The 24,046-nt window shown below is 33.6% G+C and overlaps 3 protein-coding genes across 6 annotated transcripts; all 3 read left to right on the top strand.

The window, feature by feature from the left end:
* The first annotated feature begins 287 nt into the window (after positions 1 to 287).
* On the top strand, positions 288 to 8,021 carry LOC114371247 (phosphoglucan phosphatase DSP4, amyloplastic-like). The gene is made up of 14 exons (XM_028328706.1): positions 288 to 515; positions 612 to 675; positions 754 to 798; positions 1,489 to 1,591; positions 2,144 to 2,220; positions 2,313 to 2,389; positions 2,502 to 2,582; positions 3,841 to 3,973; positions 4,940 to 4,999; positions 5,623 to 5,679; positions 5,973 to 6,068; positions 7,023 to 7,082; positions 7,232 to 7,339; positions 7,662 to 8,021. The coding sequence occupies exons 1-14, from the start codon at positions 490 to 492 to the stop codon at positions 7,788 to 7,790; spliced, it is 1,116 nt and encodes a 371-aa protein (XP_028184507.1). The 5' UTR covers positions 288 to 489; the 3' UTR covers positions 7,791 to 8,021.
* A 2,199-nt stretch (positions 8,022 to 10,220) lies between these two features.
* On the top strand, positions 10,221 to 18,840 carry LOC114371244. 2 transcript variants are annotated; one of them, XM_028328703.1, is made up of 14 exons: positions 10,221 to 10,980; positions 12,948 to 13,034; positions 13,260 to 13,363; positions 13,547 to 13,597; positions 13,989 to 14,160; positions 14,290 to 14,610; positions 15,079 to 15,282; positions 15,387 to 15,881; positions 15,991 to 16,200; positions 16,562 to 16,750; positions 17,057 to 17,229; positions 17,551 to 17,700; positions 17,805 to 17,886; positions 17,962 to 18,840. In XM_028328703.1, exons 1-14 carry the CDS (start codon positions 10,474 to 10,476, stop codon positions 18,346 to 18,348), a joined length of 3,132 nt encoding a protein of 1,043 aa, XP_028184504.1. In that variant the 5' UTR covers positions 10,221 to 10,473; the 3' UTR covers positions 18,349 to 18,840. The 2 variants fall into 2 exon arrangements, with proteins under 2 accessions (XP_028184504.1, XP_028184503.1); XM_028328702.1 differs by having other exon boundaries at positions 10,224 to 10,980; positions 17,959 to 18,840.
* A 906-nt stretch (positions 18,841 to 19,746) lies between these two features.
* LOC114369206 lies at positions 19,747 to 23,177 on the top strand. 3 transcript variants are annotated; one of them, XM_028326404.1, is made up of 5 exons: positions 19,747 to 19,904; positions 20,261 to 20,411; positions 21,076 to 22,159; positions 22,496 to 22,644; positions 22,774 to 23,177. In XM_028326404.1, exons 2-5 carry the CDS (start codon positions 20,278 to 20,280, stop codon positions 22,880 to 22,882), a joined length of 1,476 nt encoding a protein of 491 aa, XP_028182205.1. In that variant the 5' UTR covers positions 19,747 to 19,904; positions 20,261 to 20,277; the 3' UTR covers positions 22,883 to 23,177. The 3 variants fall into 3 exon arrangements, with proteins under 3 accessions (XP_028182205.1, XP_028182203.1, XP_028182204.1); XM_028326402.1 differs by having other exon boundaries at positions 21,076 to 22,165; XM_028326403.1 differs by lacking the exon at positions 19,747 to 19,904 and having other exon boundaries at positions 19,925 to 20,411; positions 21,076 to 22,165.
* The last annotated feature ends 869 nt before the right edge of the window (positions 23,178 to 24,046 follow it).

The following is a 24,046-nucleotide window of genomic DNA, read 5'->3' as shown; positions in this document are numbered from 1 at the left end:
ATTTTTATCCAATTTAATAATTTTATTAATCACAGTTAATTATTAATAACAAAATATAAGTGTATCACATTAGTGATTAACTAATCAACGTTTATAAAGTAATAATCAACAAAAAAAAATATGACGAATGAATTAAAATCATCAAATTTTAAAATCACGAGATTCATCAAACTAAAAGTTCAAAATGATTAATTCTAATTCAGCAAGAAATGAATGCCCTTTTGAGCCAACGGAGGTGAATAGAAATGGACCCACAAATAGAATATGATAATAGCAGCTCAGAAAGAAACGCAAGTTTTGGCATGGGTGTGAGCTCTGGAACTCCACTCGTGATCCAACACGATAGAGAGAGAAAAAGGGTCTTGCCTTTTTTTCTGCTTTTGATTTGACTCTTTACAAATACAAATAAATAATAAAATCCCATCAAGAAGAAATAAATATCAAGCCCAACCCAGTGCAGTGCTGCAGGGACTGTCACTGAACTCAAAAATGAACTGTCTTCGGAATCTTTCTCGGTTTGTTTGTTAATCCTTCTTCCTTTCTCCATTCCATCTCTTTATTTCTATAATCCAAATCGAATCGAATGAGAATCAGATTCCTTCTTTTTCCAGATTCTCTGTTTTGCCCTTCGAAACACCTGTTACGCGCCACCGCAAGAACCTTCCCCTTTCCCTGGTATGCTATACTCCATTTTCCTTCTTTTTTTCTTCCTTATTTCTCTCTCACACCCTCTTTTTTCAATTCTCCATACAGGGTTTCGTCAACAATTCTCGTCAATATCCAACTATGGCCCTCAAGGTATCTATAACTATACTCTTTTTTCTTTTATCTTCAATCTTAATGATGGTATTGTTGCTTCTAGAATCTTGTTTTTGTCGTCCTTTCAATCTATTATAAGCTGTTAGAGTATTACATGATGTCAGAAATATAAGGTGGGTTGGATGTTTAAGAGAGAAAGAAAGAAGGAAAAGTCGCCGGTTGGATCCGTCTGCCAACAAAAACTAACATTTTAACATACTAACATTTGTCGATAAATAAAAAAATTTACATAATGTCAGTAACCCTTAAATACGATTATAGAATTGGTTTTTGGATTGTCTTAAAGCTGAATCAGTTTTTGCGAGGACTGAGGAATACACTATGAGCTTCTGGAATAATTAGACAACCTGTGAATATGTGTGGAAATCATGGAATCTTCATGGCATATTTGGGAACCTACCAGAATCAATGTGGGTGTAGTCATTTGAAAGTTGTACGATTTGTCATTTTGGTGCAGGCACATGAACGATATTAAATGTAAATAAAACAAGGAGATATTGCAGTACAGGTTATTAAAACCTAAAAAGAGGAGCATCATTTGTCACTTGGCTTGTTAAATTTTCAATCCTTACTTAGGTTTGACTATGCAAGCGGACATATTATATCGGTTTCTGCTGTTTGTGTTTCTTGTGTTTCCTAGAGAATATGATTGACATTTTTCTTTTGCAGGCTGCCTCAGGTTCTATACCAAGTGCAGACACAAGTAGTGCCGATAAGGAGGAAGAAAAGTCTGAGACATATAGTCATAACATGACAGAAGCCATGGGTGCTGGTAATCTTTTTCTGCTTCTTGTTCAACAATGATGTTGCCTAATCCTGCTAGATGGAGTTGCAACATTGATCAAACATCATTAAGCCCTAACAGAAACCAAAATTTCAATATAAGTCCAGTTAGAGCAAGGCCTTTTTAATTGTTTGTCTTTCTCCTAAGTTTTTTTTCGGTGTTTGTTTGCCTCTTTGAATTAGACTATCTTCCATTTGATCTACTTTTGTTGGTCTTTTCCTACTTTGTGGTTCTACTGTTGATAAGTAAAAAACTTGGAATACAATTTGGGGGAAACTGAGAGTATCTTTAGCTTGAAGCTCTCTGGTGAATTGTAATTTCTTTTTGGGGGTAAACTGTGATGAAGTATTTCAAATTATGGGAATAAACCTTCATTTTGTTTGCTACAATCAATTCTAACATTGTTAGGTTTGTAATATTCAATTATTCATATTCAGCTAATAGTTTGGATTAACTAAAGGATCACTCAATTGCTCATCCTATTTTTTTGTTCTTTGAATAATTAATGTTGTTAACCCTTTCTAACGAAGTGCTTCACAGTTTTGACTTATAGGCATGAATTAGGAATGAACTATAATTTCATCCGTCCAGACTTGATTGTGGGATCATGCCTACAGGTATTTTTTATTCAATTATGGATACCTGATCGAATTCTGTCAAATCTAGTTTGGTCCTGACTTCTATTTTTTTCTCTCCCTCAAATTACCAGACTCCTGAAGATGTAGACAAGTTGCGTAGAATTGGAGTGAAAACTATATTTTGCTTACAACAAGATTCAGACCTTGAGTATCCTAATCAGTTTCTTTAATAAGATTCACTTTCAGTATTTGAGACAAATATGAAATACCTCATATTTAATCTAGCTAGTGAACCATTGTGTTTCTTTACAACTACTTAGATATTTTGGAGTTGATATTAATGCCATACGAGAATATGCCAAGACATGCAATGACATTCAACACTTGCGTGCTGAGATAAGGTTTGTGTTATGTAATGACATTTTTATATCATAGCTGTCAAAGAAATTATAGGGTTTAAATTTAGCAGGAGTAAAAACAATGAAAGGACTAAAGGAGGCTTTGAATACTGTGATATTAAATTGGTATGGTGTGTTTGATAATGTGATACAAAACCTCGCGAGGTATAGTATATTATATAAATATTTTAATAATATCCTCATGGATAATTCTTATGCTATGAAATCCTTCTTTAAAACTATAGGTAGAATAATTCCTGCATAAGAAAATGTAACTTTGTTTTATTTTCTAAATATATTTACTTCTTACAACTCATGGATATATCAAAAAATCAATTTAAAAGTTACCACATATATAGGAGACATCAAATGAGAAAGCATTTTTTTTGTTAGAATAAGAGTAATGAATATTAGGCACCATTACCATTAGATCTTATCACGGAGACTTAAACATTAAATCTTGATCATCCACGTATAGTGTCACATATAGTAACTTCCTCACAATTATGTACTGTTATATGTCTTCAGGTATGGTTCAAGTCATATTCTACTTACTCATTTTTATGGCAATAAATGCTATTTTTTATGAGTGAGGCAATAATGTGTAGTCCTACTCACATTGGGGAGCTTTTTGGGAATAAAATCCTGGTTTTCTGTCTGCATTTTAAGTTAGTTTGTTAGTAATATTTATCCTAATTCTGTATGTGTAAATATGCAATCAAATATGAAGGTGATGAAAGTTTGTTTGGTTGTTGATATTGATAATATAAACCTACAAAATTGTGATGAATTCTTATGATACATTTCTTTGAATGTCCTATCACATGTAAACTAAATTCTACATTTCCTTTTTTCCTCTGCTCAAACAGATACTAGCTTGATATTTTCATAAGTCATAACTCCCTGCCACCCCCCAAATCAAAACTGAGAATGTTTGTGAAATTGTTGCGAATATTTTTAAGATTTAGGCATTAGGTTGTGAATCATCCAAAAACTCAAGTAATTCTTTGTGTTTTTTTGCATAAGACTAGTTGGTAATGTCACCTTTATATTATAATTCCTAATTTCCTAGTACATACATGTAAAATTTAATTGTTTCTGCTTTATGTATATGTTGTACATTTTGTGTAATTACTAGCATTTCTATTTACTCATGGCGTGTAACTAAACAGGGATCATATATTCTGCCTTTTACATTATGTTGGCTTTGTTTGTCATGTTCTTCTTCACATTATAGGATGATCTAACATGGATGTAGCAGGGACTTTGATGCATTTGATCTACGGAGGCGGCTTCCAGCTGTAGTTAGCAAATTATACAAGGCAATAAATTCCAATGGAGGTGTAACATATATACATTGCACTGCTGGACTTGGAAGAGCTCCAGCTGTTGCGGTATGTCTCTTGGTTTCTTTTATGTGATGCAAGTTACTCACAGAATATTTACCTGAAATGTTTTGGGTTAGATCTAGGTAAGGTAAAGGAAATAATTTCCCATTTAATAAGTTAAATACAGAAAGGAGTGGTGTCGAATGTATTCAATAACCTCTCACAGTCTCATATGTTGAATGGTTTCAGTAGGTTTTCACTTAAATAGGTTGATATGAAAGAAACACCTATAAATCATTTTCAGTGATGTAAGTTTTTATTTTCATCTCCCAATTGAATTTTCAAGCAGGTGTATAGATCAAACTTGATTTAGCACAATAGTAAGGTTGTTGCCTTGCCATGCGTTTAGTCAAAGGTTCCAGTTATAGAAACAAACTCTTCCCTCACAGTTAAGGCTATGTGCATCTGATCCTCCCCATTCCCCAGATCTCACAATAGTGGGAGCCTTATGCACTGGGCCACCCTTTTATTTTCCAATGTCCATCTTTTTGGCTCTGGACTACTAGAATCATTTGAGTTGATATGGATTGGACCCATGCCATATGGTTGTATTCACTCCTAATTTTATCTATAGATGTTTATTGAATCTGGCCATGATTTTATAAAGAAAGGGTAGAAAAGAAATCCTAAAATCAATATTTTCTTATTTTCTCAATGGAGAAGTATAAACATAAAATATGAGTTTTGTGGACTGTATACTCATTATTACTTTATTATATAACTTCATAATTATATTGATCAATAGAAATTAAAACAAAAACAAAAAATAGATTGCACGAGAGGAAAAATTATTCAACTTCAACCTAATCATTTAAATCATCAGGAAGATAGAGATGAAAATGTCAGTGGTTCTAATTTTCTTTTTTCTCAAATATGTTGGCATTTCATGTGTAATGATTGATCTGTTTTGTAATTCTGCCACATTGGGGTTTGTGTTTATAGGTTATTTACTAACAATTTGTTTTGTCTCAGTTGGCTTATATGTTTTGGGTTCTGGGTTATAAACTTAACGAGGCTCATACACTACTTCAGGTGACTATGCTCAACACTTCCTTTTTATTGTCTCACATTTTAAATGCATTGGGGGTTCTTGGTAGATAATATGCATGTTTTTCTGTACTCCTTATTTATTGGATTAAACAAAATAGTTACTTTCCATTTTGATTTTCTTCTCAATGGTTTTCAACAAAGGTTTATTTTAGGTTTGGTTAACCTATTTGTTCCATTAATTTCTTTAACTCACAGGTAACTCAAATTGAGTTCACGGCATTTGTGATTTCTATGCATAATGATTGTCTAGCTATTATTGATTCTTCAACAGTTATAGTTGAATCACTAAACTTAGGTATTTGTGAATCATGGAACTGGGCAGTTTACTTACATCTAGTTTACGAACATTCTTATTTAAAATTTTATTTTCCTGGGTTCTTTTACTCAAAATTTGTGGCATATTTTCTAATTGTGTATACCTTAAGAAATTAATTTAATATCATTATTTTTTCTCTGCATGTCTTAGAATTTTCATTCTAGCAGTTTTATTTGTGAGGGTTATAATTCTTCTGAACCAGTTTTAAATGCAATTGATGTAAAGAGAGAAATGAGATTGAGTTATTGTTAAGTTTTCTTGAGCCTTTTTTCCCCTTCCTTTTTTGCAGAGCAAAAGGTCGTGCTTTCCAAAACTGGATGCCATTAAAAGTGCAACAGCTGATATTGTAAGTCAATTTGTTTTTATATATTTATTGTGGTTTACAATTTGAGTGGTAGCTGTTTTTGTTATTCCATTACAGGTGTGATCTTCCTGATAAGTCTTTTTCGCCTTGAAAGCTGACATAATTTATTGTGAAATTTCAAGATGATGATTTAATTGATGCTGTTCTTCAGTTTGTTTTTTTATCTTTTATTGGATCAGTATGCTTTTAGTACTTCTCCTCTTCTTTTTTTTTTTAAAATACTAACCTTTTAAGTGACTTTTTATCATTAACCATTACTTATTTGTGGTAATCAGCTTACAGGCCTCAGTAAGAAGTCTGTCACTTTGTCATGGGAAGACAAAAATTGCTCTACCGTGGAAATTTCAGGACTTGATATTGGATGGGGGCAGGTGATAATTGAGATTTCCTGTTTAGGTTTAAGAAATGTCTCAGTTCCTCTATTATAGAGCATGTAAAGTTCAATACATCACATGGAAATATTATCATACAGCACCATCATCATTAACTGCTTCAGTTACAGCCATTTATCATTTTGTTTTGAAACATATTTGCATGTTTGGTCTTTGGTTTCCTGTTGGGATTTGTGTTGTATATTCACTACCTTAAAGAATATCTTAAAATGCTGTGAACTATAGCTTGCGGATCTTTGTTGTGACTGTGACTCAAGCAAGAGTCCTTTTGACAATTTGAATCAGAGGTGGCTAATGTTTCAGTGTCAAAATATTTGAGAAGGGAAAAATATGCTGTCATTACATCTATTGCATATATTCAGACTATTTAGATAAGAAATTATTGGTTGATGAATGTCTAGACTACAAGTATATGCTTGGCCAATTTCCATCCCCATTTCTCATGTTTCTTTTCCTTTTCTTCATTGTCACTTGTGATCTCATCTGTATACCCTGGAAGTGTGTTTTCATCTAGTTTGTTTAACTCCTATTTCAGATTTTAAAAAACACTGTAAAGTATCTACGTTTGTTATGTAGATGACACGTTTTATCCAAGGCCCTTAAAATTAGTAGCTTATAGTTGCTTTTTTTTTATGTTGCCATTTTTTTCTTACCACTGCTGCCATAAGAAATTCAGACCAAATAGGAGAAAATTAATATATCTGTAGAAATTGGCAGTTTGGTCCCTGGCTGTTCAAAGTTGACCTAACTACTTCTGACATCTTGCGAAACTGATCTGCTCAAAGGATGATATGAAGTCTCCTTTCGTATTCAAAATCTTTTTATCTTTAAAATAATCTGAATTGCATAGTTTGACTTCTTATCTTTTGAACATACATGCCTTGTTGATATGAGTTCATGCTAAATCTTAACTTTATCTTGATCTCTTTTCAGAGAATACCCCTAAATTTTGATGACAAAGAGGGTTTGTGGTTTCTCAAGAGGGAATTGCCTGTAAGTGAACCTGTTAAGGCCGGGCTGCTATTACTTATTAGTTTAAAGTTTGGTCTTATATTGATGAATGATCAAATAACTTATCTGATCACCAGCTCTAATTAAAACAATAGATTGAGGAGAAATAATTTTCTTGTCCTATTTACCAGGAAGGACTCTACGAGTACAAGTACATTGTTGATGGGGAATGGACATGCAACAGCGATGAGCTTATAACCTCTCCCAACAAAGATGGCCATGTCAACAATTTTATTCAAGTAAGTCTGAAATTTCAACTAAATAGCTCAAAAGAAATTTTGTGATTGGTAACTCACTCCTTTGAATCCTAGGAATTTGCTGGAAGCTTAAAGCTAGAAATCAGTACTTGAGAATTATACAATGTACCACAACATATATTTCTCACAAACATGATAATTTTTATCCCCTAGAGCCTCTCCATGGGAAGGGATTTTGATTTTGCTGCCCATTGCATTACTTGACCATCTAACTCTATGTGTCCATTGTTCACCTCTAAGCCATTATTATAAGTTTGTGGAGAATTCTGTTATTGATTTGACATATTTCATCCTCTCCGAACAGGTCCTTGATGATACAAGCAGTGTTCGTGCCTCTCTTCGGAAGAGATTGACGGCTGATGATCCTGATCTCACAACAGATGAACAACTCAGAATAAAGGAGTTTCTTGAAGCTTGTCCTGATGAGGATTAGTGAACCATCAATTCACGTGGTTGTTGATATGAAAAATACTAGATGCGCGCATACATGTTACCTAATAAGATTAATCTAAACCTTACAATATGTTGGGTTCCTGCGGTTTATTGAGTTCCATAGTAATCAAATGTCTTGGAAATTATTTAAATAGCACCATGACCTTCAAATTTCAATGTACCATGAAATAGAATGTGGCTATAAAATGAGTTTTACATTTATATCCTCATAGATGTGGAAGTAATTGTATAATGTTTTCGGAATATGTGAATTCAACATATTAATGGTTAATGAATGAATAAAGTATTGTTAAAACTTAACTTGAATTTAATTTGGATTCACTTTAAATGTTAATTTTTTCCACTCAATTGTGTATTTCTACATTATTCAAATTCAAAGAATATTACTTTTAATTAAAGATGACTGTCGGATCCAAATTCAATGCATATTTGTAAAAGTTACTCATAAGAAATACTCCCTCATAATTATAAACATACATAAGAAGAAAAATTAATAAATAAATAAAAGAAAATAACAATTTTATAAAACTAATCATATTTTTTTAATATATATCATTAATATTATAAAGAATAGGAATAAAAAAATAAAATTAATATTACATTAAAAAATTAAAATACAATTATTTTAGAATAAATTTGTTCTTCCATAGAAAATGTTAATAACCAAATGTGACAAAAGGGAGACAAAATTTGAATGTATATTAACAAAATTATAAATTTGATCTTTTTCGTTATTTTTAATTTCATTTTTATTCTCTCCTTAAACTTATTTACGAATTTAATCGTCATGTTTGGAACATAAATCATTTCATCCCATTTTTTCTTTTTCTTCTTCCGATTTGGCGTATCCTTCCATTTTCATCCCATTGTCTCTCAATTTAATTTCACACCACGCCCCCTCTCTCTTCCACGTTCCACCCCACCCCATGTTCACATCATCCCCACTTGAACAGCTATAGCAATAGCGAAACCACCTTTCTCTCCGTCGGTGGCGGTGGCAAGTTCTGGCTAATGGCAGCCGCGGCCTCGCCCTCTACTCCGGCGGTGCTCTTCACGGCCCTCGCCGGCGTCGCCATCGTCGCCGTGATTTTCTACGGTGCCAGTAGGTAAAACCAACAAAAAGTATTTAAAACAAAAATCACATTAGAGCTTCCAAAACCTCTATCTCCGATTTCGTTCCACTAACCCAAAAGGAAAGCTTGTACGAGTATATATTTATATTCATATTTATTAAATAGATAGTAATTATTATTATTATTAGATGAATCCTCATCGACGAAGACACAATCCATCTTCGAATTCATCTCCTTCATCTTCACCTTCTTCTTCTTCAACGATTTCGTCTTGGACCCAATCGCGTTCGGTTCTATTAGTTGTACCTCTTCCTCGCCGGCTTCTTCTTCTTGTTCTCCCTCTGATCGGTGAGTTATTTTCTCTCTCGTTATGATGTCCAATAAAAATGCGAACATCAATATTTAAATTTAGACTCAGACTAAATTTACGGGATTAGACTAAAATAATTGGAAATAAATAAATTTTAAAAAAACTAAAATTAAAATTGGAGATAACTAAAACACCACATTTATAATTTTTACTTTTTACTAAAGTTAACAAACTGATTAAAGTGTGCAACACAAGGTAAGAATGTTCAAATTGATAGCTTGAGTGAAATAAGATCATAACATATATAATTTTCAAATTATGAGAATGATACTGATTACAATGACCTTAATTAATATAATTATGTTTTTTTAGAAATAAAAATAGAAAAAAACTATTTGAATATTGGGTAGAAAAAATCCTAAGGTGCATTTGCCTAGATGAATTTAGGCAAAAAAAAAAAAGTAAATAAAATGATGTCATGTGATATTTGTATACGAAGTACAATCTTCTTTTATGATCTATAATAATTATTTGATTTATTTAAAATTATATGTTTTTTGGTCTCATGTCATAATGAATCTTTTTAATTACATATTTTTTTTAATAAATTTTAACTAACATTAGTGAGTAGTGAATATGTTACAAATTATGTTAAAAAATATGACTCTTCTTAAACATAGTTGGGATAATAACTCACATTTATATATATAATTAATCATACATCCAAATGAATGCCAAATATAAATTAAATGTTCAATTGTACATTAATCTTTTTTTCTTCTTTTAAGATCAAATTGCTACGATTGTAATTGTACTATCCATATGCATTTCATCACATCAAATATACTCTTGAATTTAGGTAATCATCTTAACTTTTTTTCTTTCTTAATTTGCATAAACGACAAAGATTACACATTAACTTTATCCTATGCAACATAATACTAGTTATTATTATTATAGTCAAGACTCAAGTTATTATTATTAAAAAGAAATGTACAATGATATAGTACTGTGTACTAGAGAGAAAAAGACAATGGAGAGAGAGAGAGTGTGGGGTTCGTAAAGTTCAGTAACAAAAAAAAGGTTGACAAAGTGAGTGCAAAGCCAAAAACAAAAAAAGATGTGAAAAATGGTAACACTCTAAACATCCATAACACCATCACATCACCAATGCCTACTCTTTCTCCCTCACTCATTCTTCTTTCCTTCTCCAAATCGCAATAAATAAAATCTCGCGGCAAAATCTTTTTCTCTTTTTTCTCTCATTCATTGATTTTCCGATGGGATTGTCGCGCAACGCGGCGTCGCAGCCGGAGATCGATGACGGCGGCGGCGGCGGCGACATTGGATTCGGTGCGATCCGCGGCGGATTCCCCTTCAAGCGGAACCCTAGCCACCACCGGCACCGTGGCTCCTTCGATCGGCAATTGCCGCGTTCGAACAACAACAGCAACAGCAACAACAATATCAACCGATCTCACCTCCACAAGCGCAAGGGCTTGTTGCTGTGGCTCTTTCCGTTCCCCAAGTCCAAGTCCGGATTCTACGCCTTCATCATCGCCGTCGTCTTCCTCTTCGCCCTCGCCTCCCTGGTCATGCAGAGCTCCATTACCTCCGTCTTCCGCCAGCGCGCCGAGCGCGCCAGCTACATCCGCGGAGGAATCCGCTTCGGCTCCGCGCTCCGCTTCGTCCCCGGGAAGATTTCGCAGCGGTTCCTCTCCGGCGATGGACTCGATCCGGTTCGCTCCCAGCCGAGAATTGGCGTTCGCGCGCCAAGGATAGCTCTCGTGAGTTCCCCTTTCCGTCATTCATTACTGATTAATGTGAATGTTTTGATGCCGTTTGTTGCTTTCACTCGAGGATTTAGTTGTTTTTTTTATTAGGATCTTGGTAATTTATTGAGCTTAAATGTTTAGTTAATGCGAGATATATACAGTGTGTTTTATTTGAAGGATCCGTTTCAATTGTGTTTGTTTCTTTCTTTCTTTCTTTCAATGTTGTTTAGTTAATGCAGTGAAGAGTTTTTCACTGTTAGTTATGACTTTTTACTTTGTTTCTTTCAAAGCATTCTTAATTGTTTTAACGGTCCATATTGGTATTCTGTTTGATTAGTTGATTGTAGGATAATAAGAATATGGAGGCATTTTTGTTATGACGGGAGAATTTGGCATTTTATTCCAATTGCCAAATTCTGGACTCTTTGTTGATCCTTGAGCTTAAGTAGGTTGTTCTTTTTCCCCGGTTTTTAGATAAAATTCTCCCTTTTGATTAAGGCTAAATTGAATGGAATGCCAATAGTCTCAAAATATCTATGGCGGCTTAGATGCATTCCTGATCTGATTTTTTCTTCAGAAGTTTACCATCAGGAAATAACAGAGTGCACCAGGTCAGAGTGAACTCCCTGGACTGCATGTATTAAGGTTATTTTTGGTATGTTATATATTGAATAAATTTAAAATGCTATTTTTGCATTGTATAAGAAAAAGATGAATAGCCAATGCTTGGAGGAAATAAGTACTTTTAACTCAACTCCACAAAATCAGCTTGTAAATTGAGGACTGCCCAAGCCTTTTAAGAACAGCATTTGCCATATTTCTTGTCAATATAGGATCTCAACAGAAATTCTACACCTTTGCCAATGTCTTTGCAGTCAAGTGACCCATATTTTCCTTAGGAAGCACTTGATACCAGGTTTGATACCCAAAGAGTGTCAGACAAACTGTCAAAATACTTTTGCACATAGCATCTTATTTTTTCCATTGCAGCACCCAATCTTAGTACTCCCTTCACCAAAAAGAAGAAAAGTATAAGGAACTTCTCGAAATTATTTTTCTTGGTGGTATAGTTTAATAAATTTTAATTTATAGAAGGTTGAAGAGTTCAGCGTACTTAGTTCACATACATAATGTACAAAAATTCTGCACCCTTTAATTTCCATATAGCTTCTTATTAGAATTTATCATTTCATAGTGGCTACACTTATTGTTTGGAACTTTTAATATAAATCTAAATGTCCGACAAAGAAGTGAGTGTTTAATTCACTGAATTGGTGGTCCTTGTAAATTTGTAATATAGCATGCTACAAACTCCTAATTCTAAGTTATTAAAATAGGGTGATTGCAAAAATGATGGAGGATAAAGAAACTATGTTCTTCTACCGACATTGGATAGGCATGTGTACTGCTATGTAGTAATTCCCAAGCCAAAGTACAAAATTTATCCAATCTTCTTAATTTTATTTGGATCATGCATATGTTATGCAAATCTTTATTCCCCTCTTCTATTCAAACAAAATAGAGACGGAAGTCATGAAACCATACAAGTTATAACTTGTACTTTGAGCAAGAATCCCTGTCTAAGAACTTTGATAATTACCTTCATGATTATGGGTTGTTTCATTGATTTTGAGTAATGAGCATTGCCTCAAAGAAGAAATTCTTAGCTTTTCAACAGCATATGTGGAATAGCAATATTTCTAGTTTGTGGTCCTGAACTCGACCTTGTAGCCCTTGGGCCAAAAAGGTTGACCCCAGAGGTGTGGGCTAGTCATTTGGGCCTCTTATATTTTTTTTAAAAAGGAAAAAAAAGAGCTGATTACATTAACTTCTGTGCACTTAATTGGGTTCCCACTTATCAAATATCTCAAAATTCAATTACGTCATCTGCATAGTATCCTGCATGGAAAGCATCTTGTTAAGTTTTGTTACGATTACATGCTCTTAATATATTTATCTGTGCTTTTTTTGTCTATCAGATATTAGGGCACATGACGATAGATCCCCAGTCATTGATGTTGGTTACTGTGATTCGGAATCTACAGAAGTTGGGTTATGTCTTTAAGGTACATCATTTGGATTTTTTGTGAGATATTATCTGCTTCATAGATCCTGATAATGATTTATTCAAAACCTAGGCCTGTGATCCAAGTTTTACAATAATTTATACTTGAATCATTGTCAAAATGAGTTACCTCTAATTAATGATGTAGCTTGTTAATTTATGTTTGATTTTGTAATGAAGTATAAATTTTTGAGAAACCATACATTTCCCCCGTGTCTATTAACAGATATTTGCAGTAGGACATGGGAAGGCCCGCTCAATATGGGAAAACATAGGTGGCGGAATCTCTCCTTTGAGTGCAAAGCATCAAGGCCTGATCGATTGGTCAATGTATGTGTCTTTTACTAACTTTACTTTGATGTTTGATGCCAGGGGTTTAAGTTTGGGTTACCTATATGTCAGGTTTAGTGCTTTAACATTTTTTTTCAGTATATATGTTTTCTGTGTAATTTCTTGTTGTAATTTGATAGGTGTTTAATTTATCTCCCCCTTTTCCTTTTGGTTTCTCAACAGTTTTGAAGGTATCATTGTTGACTCCCTAGAAGCAAAAGTAGCCATTTCAAGGTTGGTTTTCTTCATCTAAATTGCCAAATGGTTACTTCTGAACTTTTTTTTTTTTGAGGGGGGGTCCAAATTTGGTCCCCAGAAGTTGAATCAACATTGCTATTCTTTGGGTGTATTCCAAAAAAAAAATTAATCATGTTGCCTAATTTTTCTGTAAGTACTTCTTGAAAAACTGTCCTATGAACTGAAGATCACTTTGATAGATTGGGTTAACAATTAAATTTATTGGACATGTATTCTATCACTATTGTCTTCATGTCTTGGAAGGTTGATTGATGTTTTGACCGAATCCAAGGCTGTGAGCATTCTGTGGCATCTCTCTTTAGTTATAGTAGATGTGTCTTCTTTGAAGTTTTAGATGCTATGATTAGTGAGTTTTATATTTGTGCAGCGTTATGCAGGATCCTTTTTGTTCTGTACCATTAATATGGATTATTCAAGAAGATAGCCTTTCAAGTCGCCTTCCAGTTTATGAGCAAATGGGTTGGGAGCATATTGTTTCTCATTGGAGAAGTGCTTTTAGCAGAGCTGGTGTTGTTGTGTTTCCAGATTTTACTTATCCGGTAAAGATGCTGTAACTTACGCTCAAAGACGCAAACCTGGCAGTATTAGAATAATAGAATCTGTTCTCCATCAGACTTGCCAAAAATGTTTTGATGCTATTGCTCATTTTTTATTTTTTCCTGTATCAGATGTTATATAGTGAGCTTGACACTGGAAACTTCTTTGTGATTCCTGGATCACCAGTGGATGTGTGGGCTGCAGAAAGCTATAGTAAGACCCATGCAAAGGATCAGCTAAGAGAACTTAGTGGATTTGGTAAAAATGATATGTTGGTTCTAGTTGTTGGGAGCTCTGTCTTCTATGATAACCTATCTTGGGACTATGCTGTTGCAATGCATTCCGTAGGGCCTCTGCTGACAAAATATGCAAGGAGGAATGGTGCAACTGACTCATTTAAATTTGTTTTCTTATGTGGCAATTCCACTGATGGTTATGATGATGCTTTACAGGTAGTCTTTCCTTTTTAAGGTCTACATGTGTTATCTCGATGACTTGATGCCGACAAATATAAGACATTAGACTGCTCACTATTTAAGCAATTAGTATATGTTTTAATCTTCTCTAACTCTAAGAAGTTACCTTAATTGAGTATTTACTTTAAATGATTTGCACTTGTCAGGAGAAATATATATAAAAAATTATGAAAACAATTATAGAATTATATCTTAGGAAATTACTTTGCTGTCAAATTAGGTTTTAATAGGTAACTACTTCACAGTATTTGCACAGGTTGATGTTATTGTTGGAATTTAATTGTCTAATAAAAGAATATATGAAACCAAAATTGAGCACTGTGATGTAAATTTGATACTGAAGAAATAGAAATCTTGAAGATGAGCTCTCGGAATATATTTGTGGCAATGCTCTGTTTTATTATGTTTGACTTATCTTTACTGATTTATTAGCTGTTGATGTAGGGAGTTGCTTTACGTATGGGACTTCCTCATGGTTCCATAAGGCATTATGGCTTGAATGGTGATGTGAATAGTGTGTTACTAATGGCTGATATCATCCTATATGGTTCTGCTCAAGAGGTGCAGGGTTTTCCTCCATTATTAATCAGAGCAATGACTTTTGAAATTCCAGTCGTTGTACCTGATTTTCCAGTGTTAAAAAAATATGTAAGTTTGTTCTAGTTTTTCCTTTTCATCATTCATTGATTTCTGAAACCATAACTACTACTACTACTTTCCTTCATTTTCATTGAGCTTTTCTCAACTCACAGATTGTGGATGGAGTTCACGGGATATTTTTTTCTAAACACAATCCTGAAGCTTTGATGAATGCTTTTTCACTTTTGCTTTCAAATGGAAGACTTTCTAAATTTGCTCAAGCAATTGCATCATCTGGAAGACAACTTGCTAAAAATGTACTAGCTCTGGATTGCATAACTGGCTATGCAAGGCTTCTGGAGAATGTACTCAATTTTCCCTCAGATGCTTTACTGCCTGGTCCTGTTTCTCAGATTCAACAGGGGTCATGGGAATGGAATTTATTCCGAAATGAAATAGACTTGTCAAAGATAGATGGTGATTTTTCCAATAGAAAAGTTTCCATTGTTTATGCTGTTGAGCATGAGTTGGCAAGTCTTAATTATTCAACAAGCATCTTTGAGAATGGAACAGAGGTTCCACTGCGAGATGAACTAACCCAATTGGATTGGGATATTTTGAGAGAAATTGAAATATCTGAAGAGAATGAAATGTTTGAAGTGGAAGAGGTATGGTCTAATCTTCCTTATCAACTGTCTCTGTTTCATCCGTTTGCAATTCATGGTCAGTTTATTTTATAGATAGCTGATTCGTTAAAGTCATTTCTTTCTGTTGTAGGCTGAAGAGAGAAGGGAGAAAGGTGTTGGCGTATGGGATGATATATATCGTAATGCTAGAAAATCTGAGAAACTGAAGTTTGAAGTCAATGAGAGGGATGAAGGGGAGCTTGAGAGAACAGGACAACCTGTGTGCATTTATGAGATATACAATGGTGCCGGAGTGTGGCCATTTTTGCACCATGGTTCTCTCTATCGTGGGTTAAGCCTTGTGAGTATCTTTGTCCATAGTTAAGACACTTGATCTCTTGTTCTCTTTTAGCCTTTTTTTCTTTCCTCTTTTTCAATTTCTTTCTTTCTAGTTCAATATGATATTTTGATCTATTTATTATAATAGTCTCTAGATATCATTTTTAAATATTCAAAATTTAGAGTGCTTCTCTTTAATTTTATTGCCTCTATTTTCCCTTATGAAGCCAGAGAAAAGCATTAGTATGCTATTAAATTGACTGTTTAACTTATCCGATATATCTTTTGAATTTAATGAAAAAGGTTTTGTTTTGTGTCTTACTTAAATCTACTGGAAATAAGTTGACATTTTTTCTGATAATAATGAATATTATTTCTGGCAGTCTAGAAGAGCGCAGAGACAAAGTTCTGATGATGTGGATGCAGTTGGTCGTTTGCCTCTTTTGAATGACACATATTATCGGGACATTCTCTGTGAAATGGGGGGAATGTTTGCAATTGCAAATAGGGTGGATAACATTCACAGGAGGCCTTGGATTGGGTTTCAATCATGGCGTGCGGCTGGTAGGAAGGTATTCCTTTTGTTTTGTTTGCCAAGTTTTTCTTATATGAAGTATAATAAACCTTGGTGAATATGAAAATCCAAGCTAAGTAGCTTTGACAATTTAAAAAATTGCTTAAGTTAGCCTTGAGTTTAATTAAGAAACTAATATACCTTTTATTTTAGGTTATGCATCAATTGATGCAAGTATGAAGTTTTCTTTGGAAAAAGTTGCATCTTCTTTTGTTTTTTGTTTCATATATATGTAACTTTCCAATGTATGGAAAGTTCTTTTTGAAATTATTGATTGATTGATACACATCTTTTGTCAATGCAGGTAGCTTTGTCAGCGAAAGCTGAAAAGGTCCTGGAAGAGACAATGCAAGAGAATTTTAGAGGAGATGTCATATATTTTTGGGGACGTTTTGACATGGATCAGAGTGTCATAGGAAACCACAATGCAAATTCTTTTTGGTACATGTGTGACATTTTAAATGGAGGCAACTGCAGGTATATAATGAGGAATATAACATTATACATTCATTTTGTTTATTGCTGTATTTCAGCTTCTTAAGAATTCCAAGCATCCCACCTCCTTCCCTGATCTTTCCTAAAGTTGCATCTAGTGTTATTTGCACTACCTACAGAATAAAATGTTTAAGAATCACTTAGCTTAATTTGGTATGACAGCCCATGTGAAAAATACGAGATTTCCTCTAAAAGAAATATGTTTGGAGGTTCAGAACTGGAATTTCTAGAAGTTGGACTTTGGAGTTTGGATATTATAATGTGTTTCAAACTCGACTGATATTATTCCTCCAATTGCATCAGAACTGTTTTTCAAGAAGGCTTCCGCCAGATGTATGCATTGCCCCCCCATGCAGAAGCACTGCCCCCCATGCCTGAAGATGGTTATTGGTCAGCACTGCACAGCTGGGTGATGCCAACCCCTTCTTTCTTGGAGTTCATAATGTTCTCTCGGTAATTAATGAATCCTTGTTAGCTTTCCTAACATTAGGTTAATTAAAGGTACTTTCTTGATGTGAATGTGACTAGAAACCTGAAATGTTGTCAATTGAATGCAGGATGTTTGTTGATTCCATTGATGCTCTGCACAGAGACTCCACTAAATACAGCTTGTGCTTGTTAGGATCTTCAGAGATTGAGGTAATTTGTTTGCATTTTCTTTCAAGGTTTCTTTAATTATTTGTATTTCTTACTTCTGTTCTTTCTATGCAGAAGAAGCACTGCTACTGTCGCGTGTTGGAACTTCTCATCAATGTATGGGCTTATCATAGTGCACGAAAGATGGTATATATAAATCCTAACACTGGTTCTATGGAAGAGCAGCACCCAATTGAACAACGGAAAGGTTTTATGTGGGCAAAATACTTCAATATTTCATTGTTGAAAAGTATGGACGAAGATCTGGCCGAGGCTGCAGATGATGGTGACCATCCAAGGGAAATGTGGTTGTGGCCAATGACAGGAGAGGTACACTGGCAAGGGATTTATGAAAGGGAGAGGGAAGAAAGGTACAGGCTAAAAATGGATAAAAAAAGAAAAACAAAAGAAAAACTATTTGAAAGAATGAAGTATGGTTACAAGCAGAAATCACTTGGACGATAAGACTTGAAATTTAGTCAAACACTTTGTGAACCCATTTTTGCTTCAGTCGGGAAAATTGTCTCGCAAATTGGAGAGGCTTTGATTCTAACATTGGCACAGATCATAGAGACAGTATTGTTTCTTTCTTCATTAACTGAATACGTATACTCTCAATCCTCAGTCTCAGCAAAGGAGTTTCCCATCTTCTGCTGTTCATTAATTTCACGGCCTTTTTTCATGGTCAATTATTGCAGCACAGAAGACACAGGTTGTTCCACTTCGAAGTGTACTCATAGTCTATAGAAATGCATCCTCCAATTACATTTGATTTAGCTTAAATTTTTATTCTTTCATTATTGTATAGTATTTGGTAAAACACTAGTGGCAATTTTGAGTAGAATAATGGCTGGTTTTCACGTGAATCGTATCTGTATTATTATTGTTGCTGCGCTACTGCTGTTATTTTTTCAGTAGAAAGCAAATAGCTAGTAAAATAAAAACATTCCGCTGGTAGATTTTTACTTTTAAATATGTTAAGAGTTAAGACTAAACCTGCCTATACAGTTATCAAAATTATATTCTTACATATTATAATATCTAAATTTAAGTGAAAAACTATTTTGACTTTTATATTATATTTTTAAAATCTTACTGTTCAGTTAATTTTTGCATACTTTGTGGTTAAACAGACTTTAGCATTTTTAAGTCATGTAACAAATTTAAGTGTTAATTTTTTTTAGGCTCTCACTTTTAAGGATTTGAAATGAAAGTTTATACCTACAATTGCCCGATTGAGGATTTAAATTTAGTTTCTTGTGAAAGTGTTTGGTTACTTACGACTGCATTAGTAATTTGGATAGTCTTTTGATAGTTGGATAAAAAGAGGTTTCATGTAAAATAATTTTACATTGTTTAAGTTTTAAAAATTAATAATTATTGATACAAGTATCATTTAAAAAAAAACGAATTTAAACATGTTATTTTTCTTGAAATAGAATGACTTTAAATTAAAACTAAAAATTACTCTTTTATAGTAGAAAATTTTCATTTATATGAAATTATTCTATTGGATAGTCTGACATATTTCACTCATACTTTTAAAAATACACATGGTCTTACACAAAAAGTAACGAAACAAATATTTACTGTCATAGTAAATTGTTTTAATTGAGTAATTGAGACCAATGTTCGATAGTTAAAGGTACAAAACTTCTTACTTTATAATAAAATACTTGAATCATATATGCAATTAGAAATATTTTGTGTGTGAAAATATATGCAATTAGAAATTAATGTGTTAAGAAATAGAGGAGACAATGATACTGAAAAAACAAAAAAAAGACGAACAATTACAATTTATAAATGTGAAGCAACACATTGTTTTTGAGATTGGGATTTTTCATTTTCCTCAAAAGTTGAAAATAATAAAATAGAGTCTCCCGCGCCTACACTTGGACCAATCGCTATCGTAATGGTAGTGGTACGATGCGCTTGGCCTCTTTAATGTTGCGAGTGAGGGTTTTACTCTCATTAACACAATACTCCCAAAACCCTCTTCTTCCTCTTCCTCCTCCCAAGTATTCTCCCTTTCCTCTTTCTCTATTTCCATACCTTTTTCTTCTCTCTTTATTTTAATTCTTAATTTATCTTTTACCTTACTACCATTTTATCATTCTTACAATTCCCCGAAGCTACAGCAAAATCTCTTTCATTTTCTCTAAACCTATTCGCCATCAATTTCTGGCTATAATGGTTCTGGGCCCAAATACTTCTATTCAATGCTTACTTTCGCTATTTGGGGAGGATCTTATCTTATGCACTATGCACCACTTCAATTGAATTTTGCTAGTGATGATTTTTTTGAGTTGTGGAGCTTATATATGTTATGTAACCTTTCTGTTTCTTAGTTGATTATTATTACTACTACGCGCAGGTTGAGATTCTACAAACATGATGCACTCTGTAAAGGGTGGGTGGGGGAGAACGTTTGCGCTTGCTAACCACAATGATTCCGAAGGGAGAAAGACTCGGATTCGCCGCTCAAAGCAGGAAAGAAAGGCAATGGTGGAATCCTTTATAAAGAAGTAATTCCTGCTTTTTGTTTTACAGATTATTGAATTTGAGTGTTTAATTATTTTATCCATACTTCCCTGTTAGGAATGGCTTTTGGAGGACGTGGTTGATTTTTACCAATTTCTTTTGTTATTGTTTCTTACTTTGCTACCTGTTATGATCAATGCATATTGATGAACTCTAAGGGAGATTCACTCGTTTTGTCAAAAGAAAGGACAATAACGATGCTTATTATAATTGATATTTTATGCTTGATTAATCCCAATATGACTACTTTGTGGCATCTATTCTTGGCACCAGTTTAATGTGGGAGTGCAAAATTGATATTTGCTTCCTGTTCAATTTTAATAATAAAACTGGTGCATTGATTTTTTTAATGAATATTTTTACCATTACTTTGTTAAACTTCTAATCACAGATGAGACCTTTTGTATTTGTGTATTCTTTCTGCTATTTGATATCAATCGACTTCTAGTTTTCTCTTCCACCGTGCTGTTATATCACAATTCACATGCTTACAGGGTTGAATGCTTGAACTATTTAGTATGTTCATATTATTCTTTGCAGTTGTTGTAAACTTGTAATTTAAGTCAAACTTTAGGGAACTGTTTTGTTAATGATTTGTTAAATGCATCACTTGTATTTAATATTTACTATCTATTTACTTGTCTCCAGGTACCAAGAGTTGAACAATGGAAACTTTCCATCACTTAATCTTACGCATAAAGAAGTTGGTGGCTCTTTCTACACAGTACGGGAGATTGTACGTGATGTAATTCAAGAAAATAGAGTGTTAGGTCCTGCTAAGTTCACTTTAGAAGAGCTAAACACTGATCAATTTTTTGAACAAAATCCGCTGGGTTCAATTGCCAGAAATCCTCAACCTTTTTTGGCTGCATCTTTAATTGAAAATCATTGTGAACCTGATAAACTTCAGGATACAAATAGCAAAATGATTTCTGCTTCTGATGTGTCTTATACTGAAGCTGTGCACCAGGCGGTTGACAAAGGGCATGTCATAAGTATTGGCCATGTAGATGTGACAACCAATGAATCCATTGAAGTGCCTGTTGTTGCTGCTGATGGGTGTGATACTGGAGCTGAGCTTCCAATGTTTGACAAAGGGCATATCATGAATGTTAGCCAGGTTGATGTGACAAGCAATGAATCTGCTGAAAGTGTTGTTATTTCTGATGAGTATTGTTGCGCTGGAACCGAGCACAAAATTATTGACAAAGGGCATGTCTTAAATGGTAGCCAGGTGAATATGATAACCAAGGAATCCAATGAAACTGCTATTCCTGAGACACAGGTGGATGATTCTTCTGCACTCAATCAAAATGTTGAGCAAGAATTGGCAGCTGCCGCGATACCAATGGCTGAAGTAACTGCTGTGACAGAAGACTTGATAGTAGAGACATTTCCATTAAGCTCTGTTTCTGGGACTACTGATGGAATAAGAAGTCTGGGAGGGTTGGGGGACTCTAGTAATTCACCAGAAAATGATATAAAAATGTTGGAAGTGAAACAAGGTGAGAAGTATGCCCCTGGAAATCAAATATTGGAGAACTCCTCTAACACTGGGCTTGATAAGGAGGAGAATGTACAAGATATATTAGAAGAAAGCTCCAATCATTCTACCCGCAAAGAACATTTTGATCATCATGAATTTGAAGATCGCACTGATTCTCAAGTTAGAGCATCTCATCAAAATACCACAACCTTCAAAACCATTGACCAAAACCAGATGATAGATGGAGTTAAGGTTACATTTTATTATCTATTCTTTTATTTTAATGTTTTCTAAAATTGTCTTCAGGTATTTGAATTTTTTGTCCATGTTTCCTTGTGCATGTGTTGGGGGTGCTGAGTAGTTTATATTATTTTTGGTTAAATTGTGTTTTACAGGCAGAAAATTGGATAATACTTGGAATGTATCTATTTTTTTTATCCTCAGCTACTGTATTAATTGTTTGCATTTTCTCTGGAAAGATTAGACTTGTGGATCTCACAAATAATAAACAATAGTTAGTAACTTTTTCTGATAGTTATTTGAGGATAAATTTCCTTGAAACATTTAAATGTATTCTTGCAGACAAGCACTCACACCAATAACCTCAGCAAGACTTGTAAACCTTCAGAGGAAGATGGTAGCCTGCTAAAAGCTGATAAACATAGAGTTGATGATCAACTTGGTGGCAATTCTCAAAGAAGAAAAAACACAACTGTGGATAGGATCAATCTGTAAGTATATCTAAAATGATTTTATCTCAAATAATGTGCAGATTTCAAACTCCATTTTATTTATAGAAGTTAAATTGATTTGGTTATTTTGTAACACCTAATTGACCCTTTCTATGGTTTTCGCTGCAGAGAATCCTGGGATGGAGCAGCTAAGAAATCTGCAAAACAAGAACCTAACCCTCTTTTAGCTGTTTTGAAAGTTTTTGTTGATGCTTTTGTGAAATTTTGGTCGGGATGAAGATTTTAATGTCTGTTTCTTTCTCTTCTGTCGTGGTCTCTATGTATGGTGATGGTCGAGTTGATGTTTTGTACCTAGCAGAACAATTTTGATTTAGCCTTGATCATTTAATGAATGAGCTCATCGTTTTTCTTTTGCTTTTTAAATTACAACGATCTTTTTTTCGGAGTTGACCCTGTTGTGTGGTATAATCATGTAAGTTCATTTATGTTTAGTATTAGTAGATGGGATGCAGGTCTTAATTGTTTAGCGTGCAATTTATTTTGTATTGGAAATCAGAATTCATAATTTAGGGGAAGAATCTGTGTTTTAATTTCACATCTCAATATCCTATCTCATCTACTCTGAAGTACATTTCATACATTATTTTTGCAATTTATCAAAAATTATGCTAGATTCTCCCACTTGTTGTATATTTTATGGTTAATTATGTTTTTAGTCCCTAAATTTTTTTAGATTTCAATTTTTTATTCTTGAGCAAATATTTGACTGATCTTAGTCCTTAAATATTTTTTATGTTAAGATTTTAGTCCTTACCGTTAATTTGCATTGTTAAATGATAATGTGATGATAATTTTATTATTTTTTTATTACATTTTGTGGAGGTTAATTTTCTGACGATTAAAAATGCATAAAATGATGGGTAAAATTCTTAGTTAAAATGGGTATAGTACTAATTAAACTATTTTTTTATTTTGTGATCCATAAAATTTCTTTTTTTGTGAATTTGGAGGAAGAGGGTGATTGAGTTTCGTCTTTTGAATTCTTGGATCCTCTTTGACTTATTGGATCTGGAAAGTGTTTGTTTTCAAGTGAATAAATGAAATAATTTCTGGCCGTTTTTCATCAACATGAATTGTTTAGTATTTAACAATTTAGTGAAATATTCTTTTGGGTGATTTTTAGTCGTAAAGAAAATGTGATAAAATAAATTAATAATAAAATCAATGTCATGTCACTTAACGACACAATGACAAAGCCTAAAACTTTAATGGACAAAAAATTTAAGAATTAAAACTAGATAAATATTTGTTCAACAAAAACTACAAAGATGAGCAAAAACTAATTTATTTTAATACTAGTTTTTATATGTGAATGGTACACATAGCGCAAGGCACGTGACTGCCCCTAATAAAACTTTACATGATACAGAATACTGACTAA

The sequence above is a fragment of the Glycine soja genome, chromosome 10 (genome assembly GCF_004193775.1).
Source record: "Glycine soja cultivar W05 chromosome 10, ASM419377v2, whole genome shotgun sequence".
Classification (NCBI taxonomy): domain Eukaryota; kingdom Viridiplantae; phylum Streptophyta; class Magnoliopsida; order Fabales; family Fabaceae; genus Glycine; species Glycine soja.
This window is presented reverse-complemented; position numbering and strand designations above follow the sequence as displayed.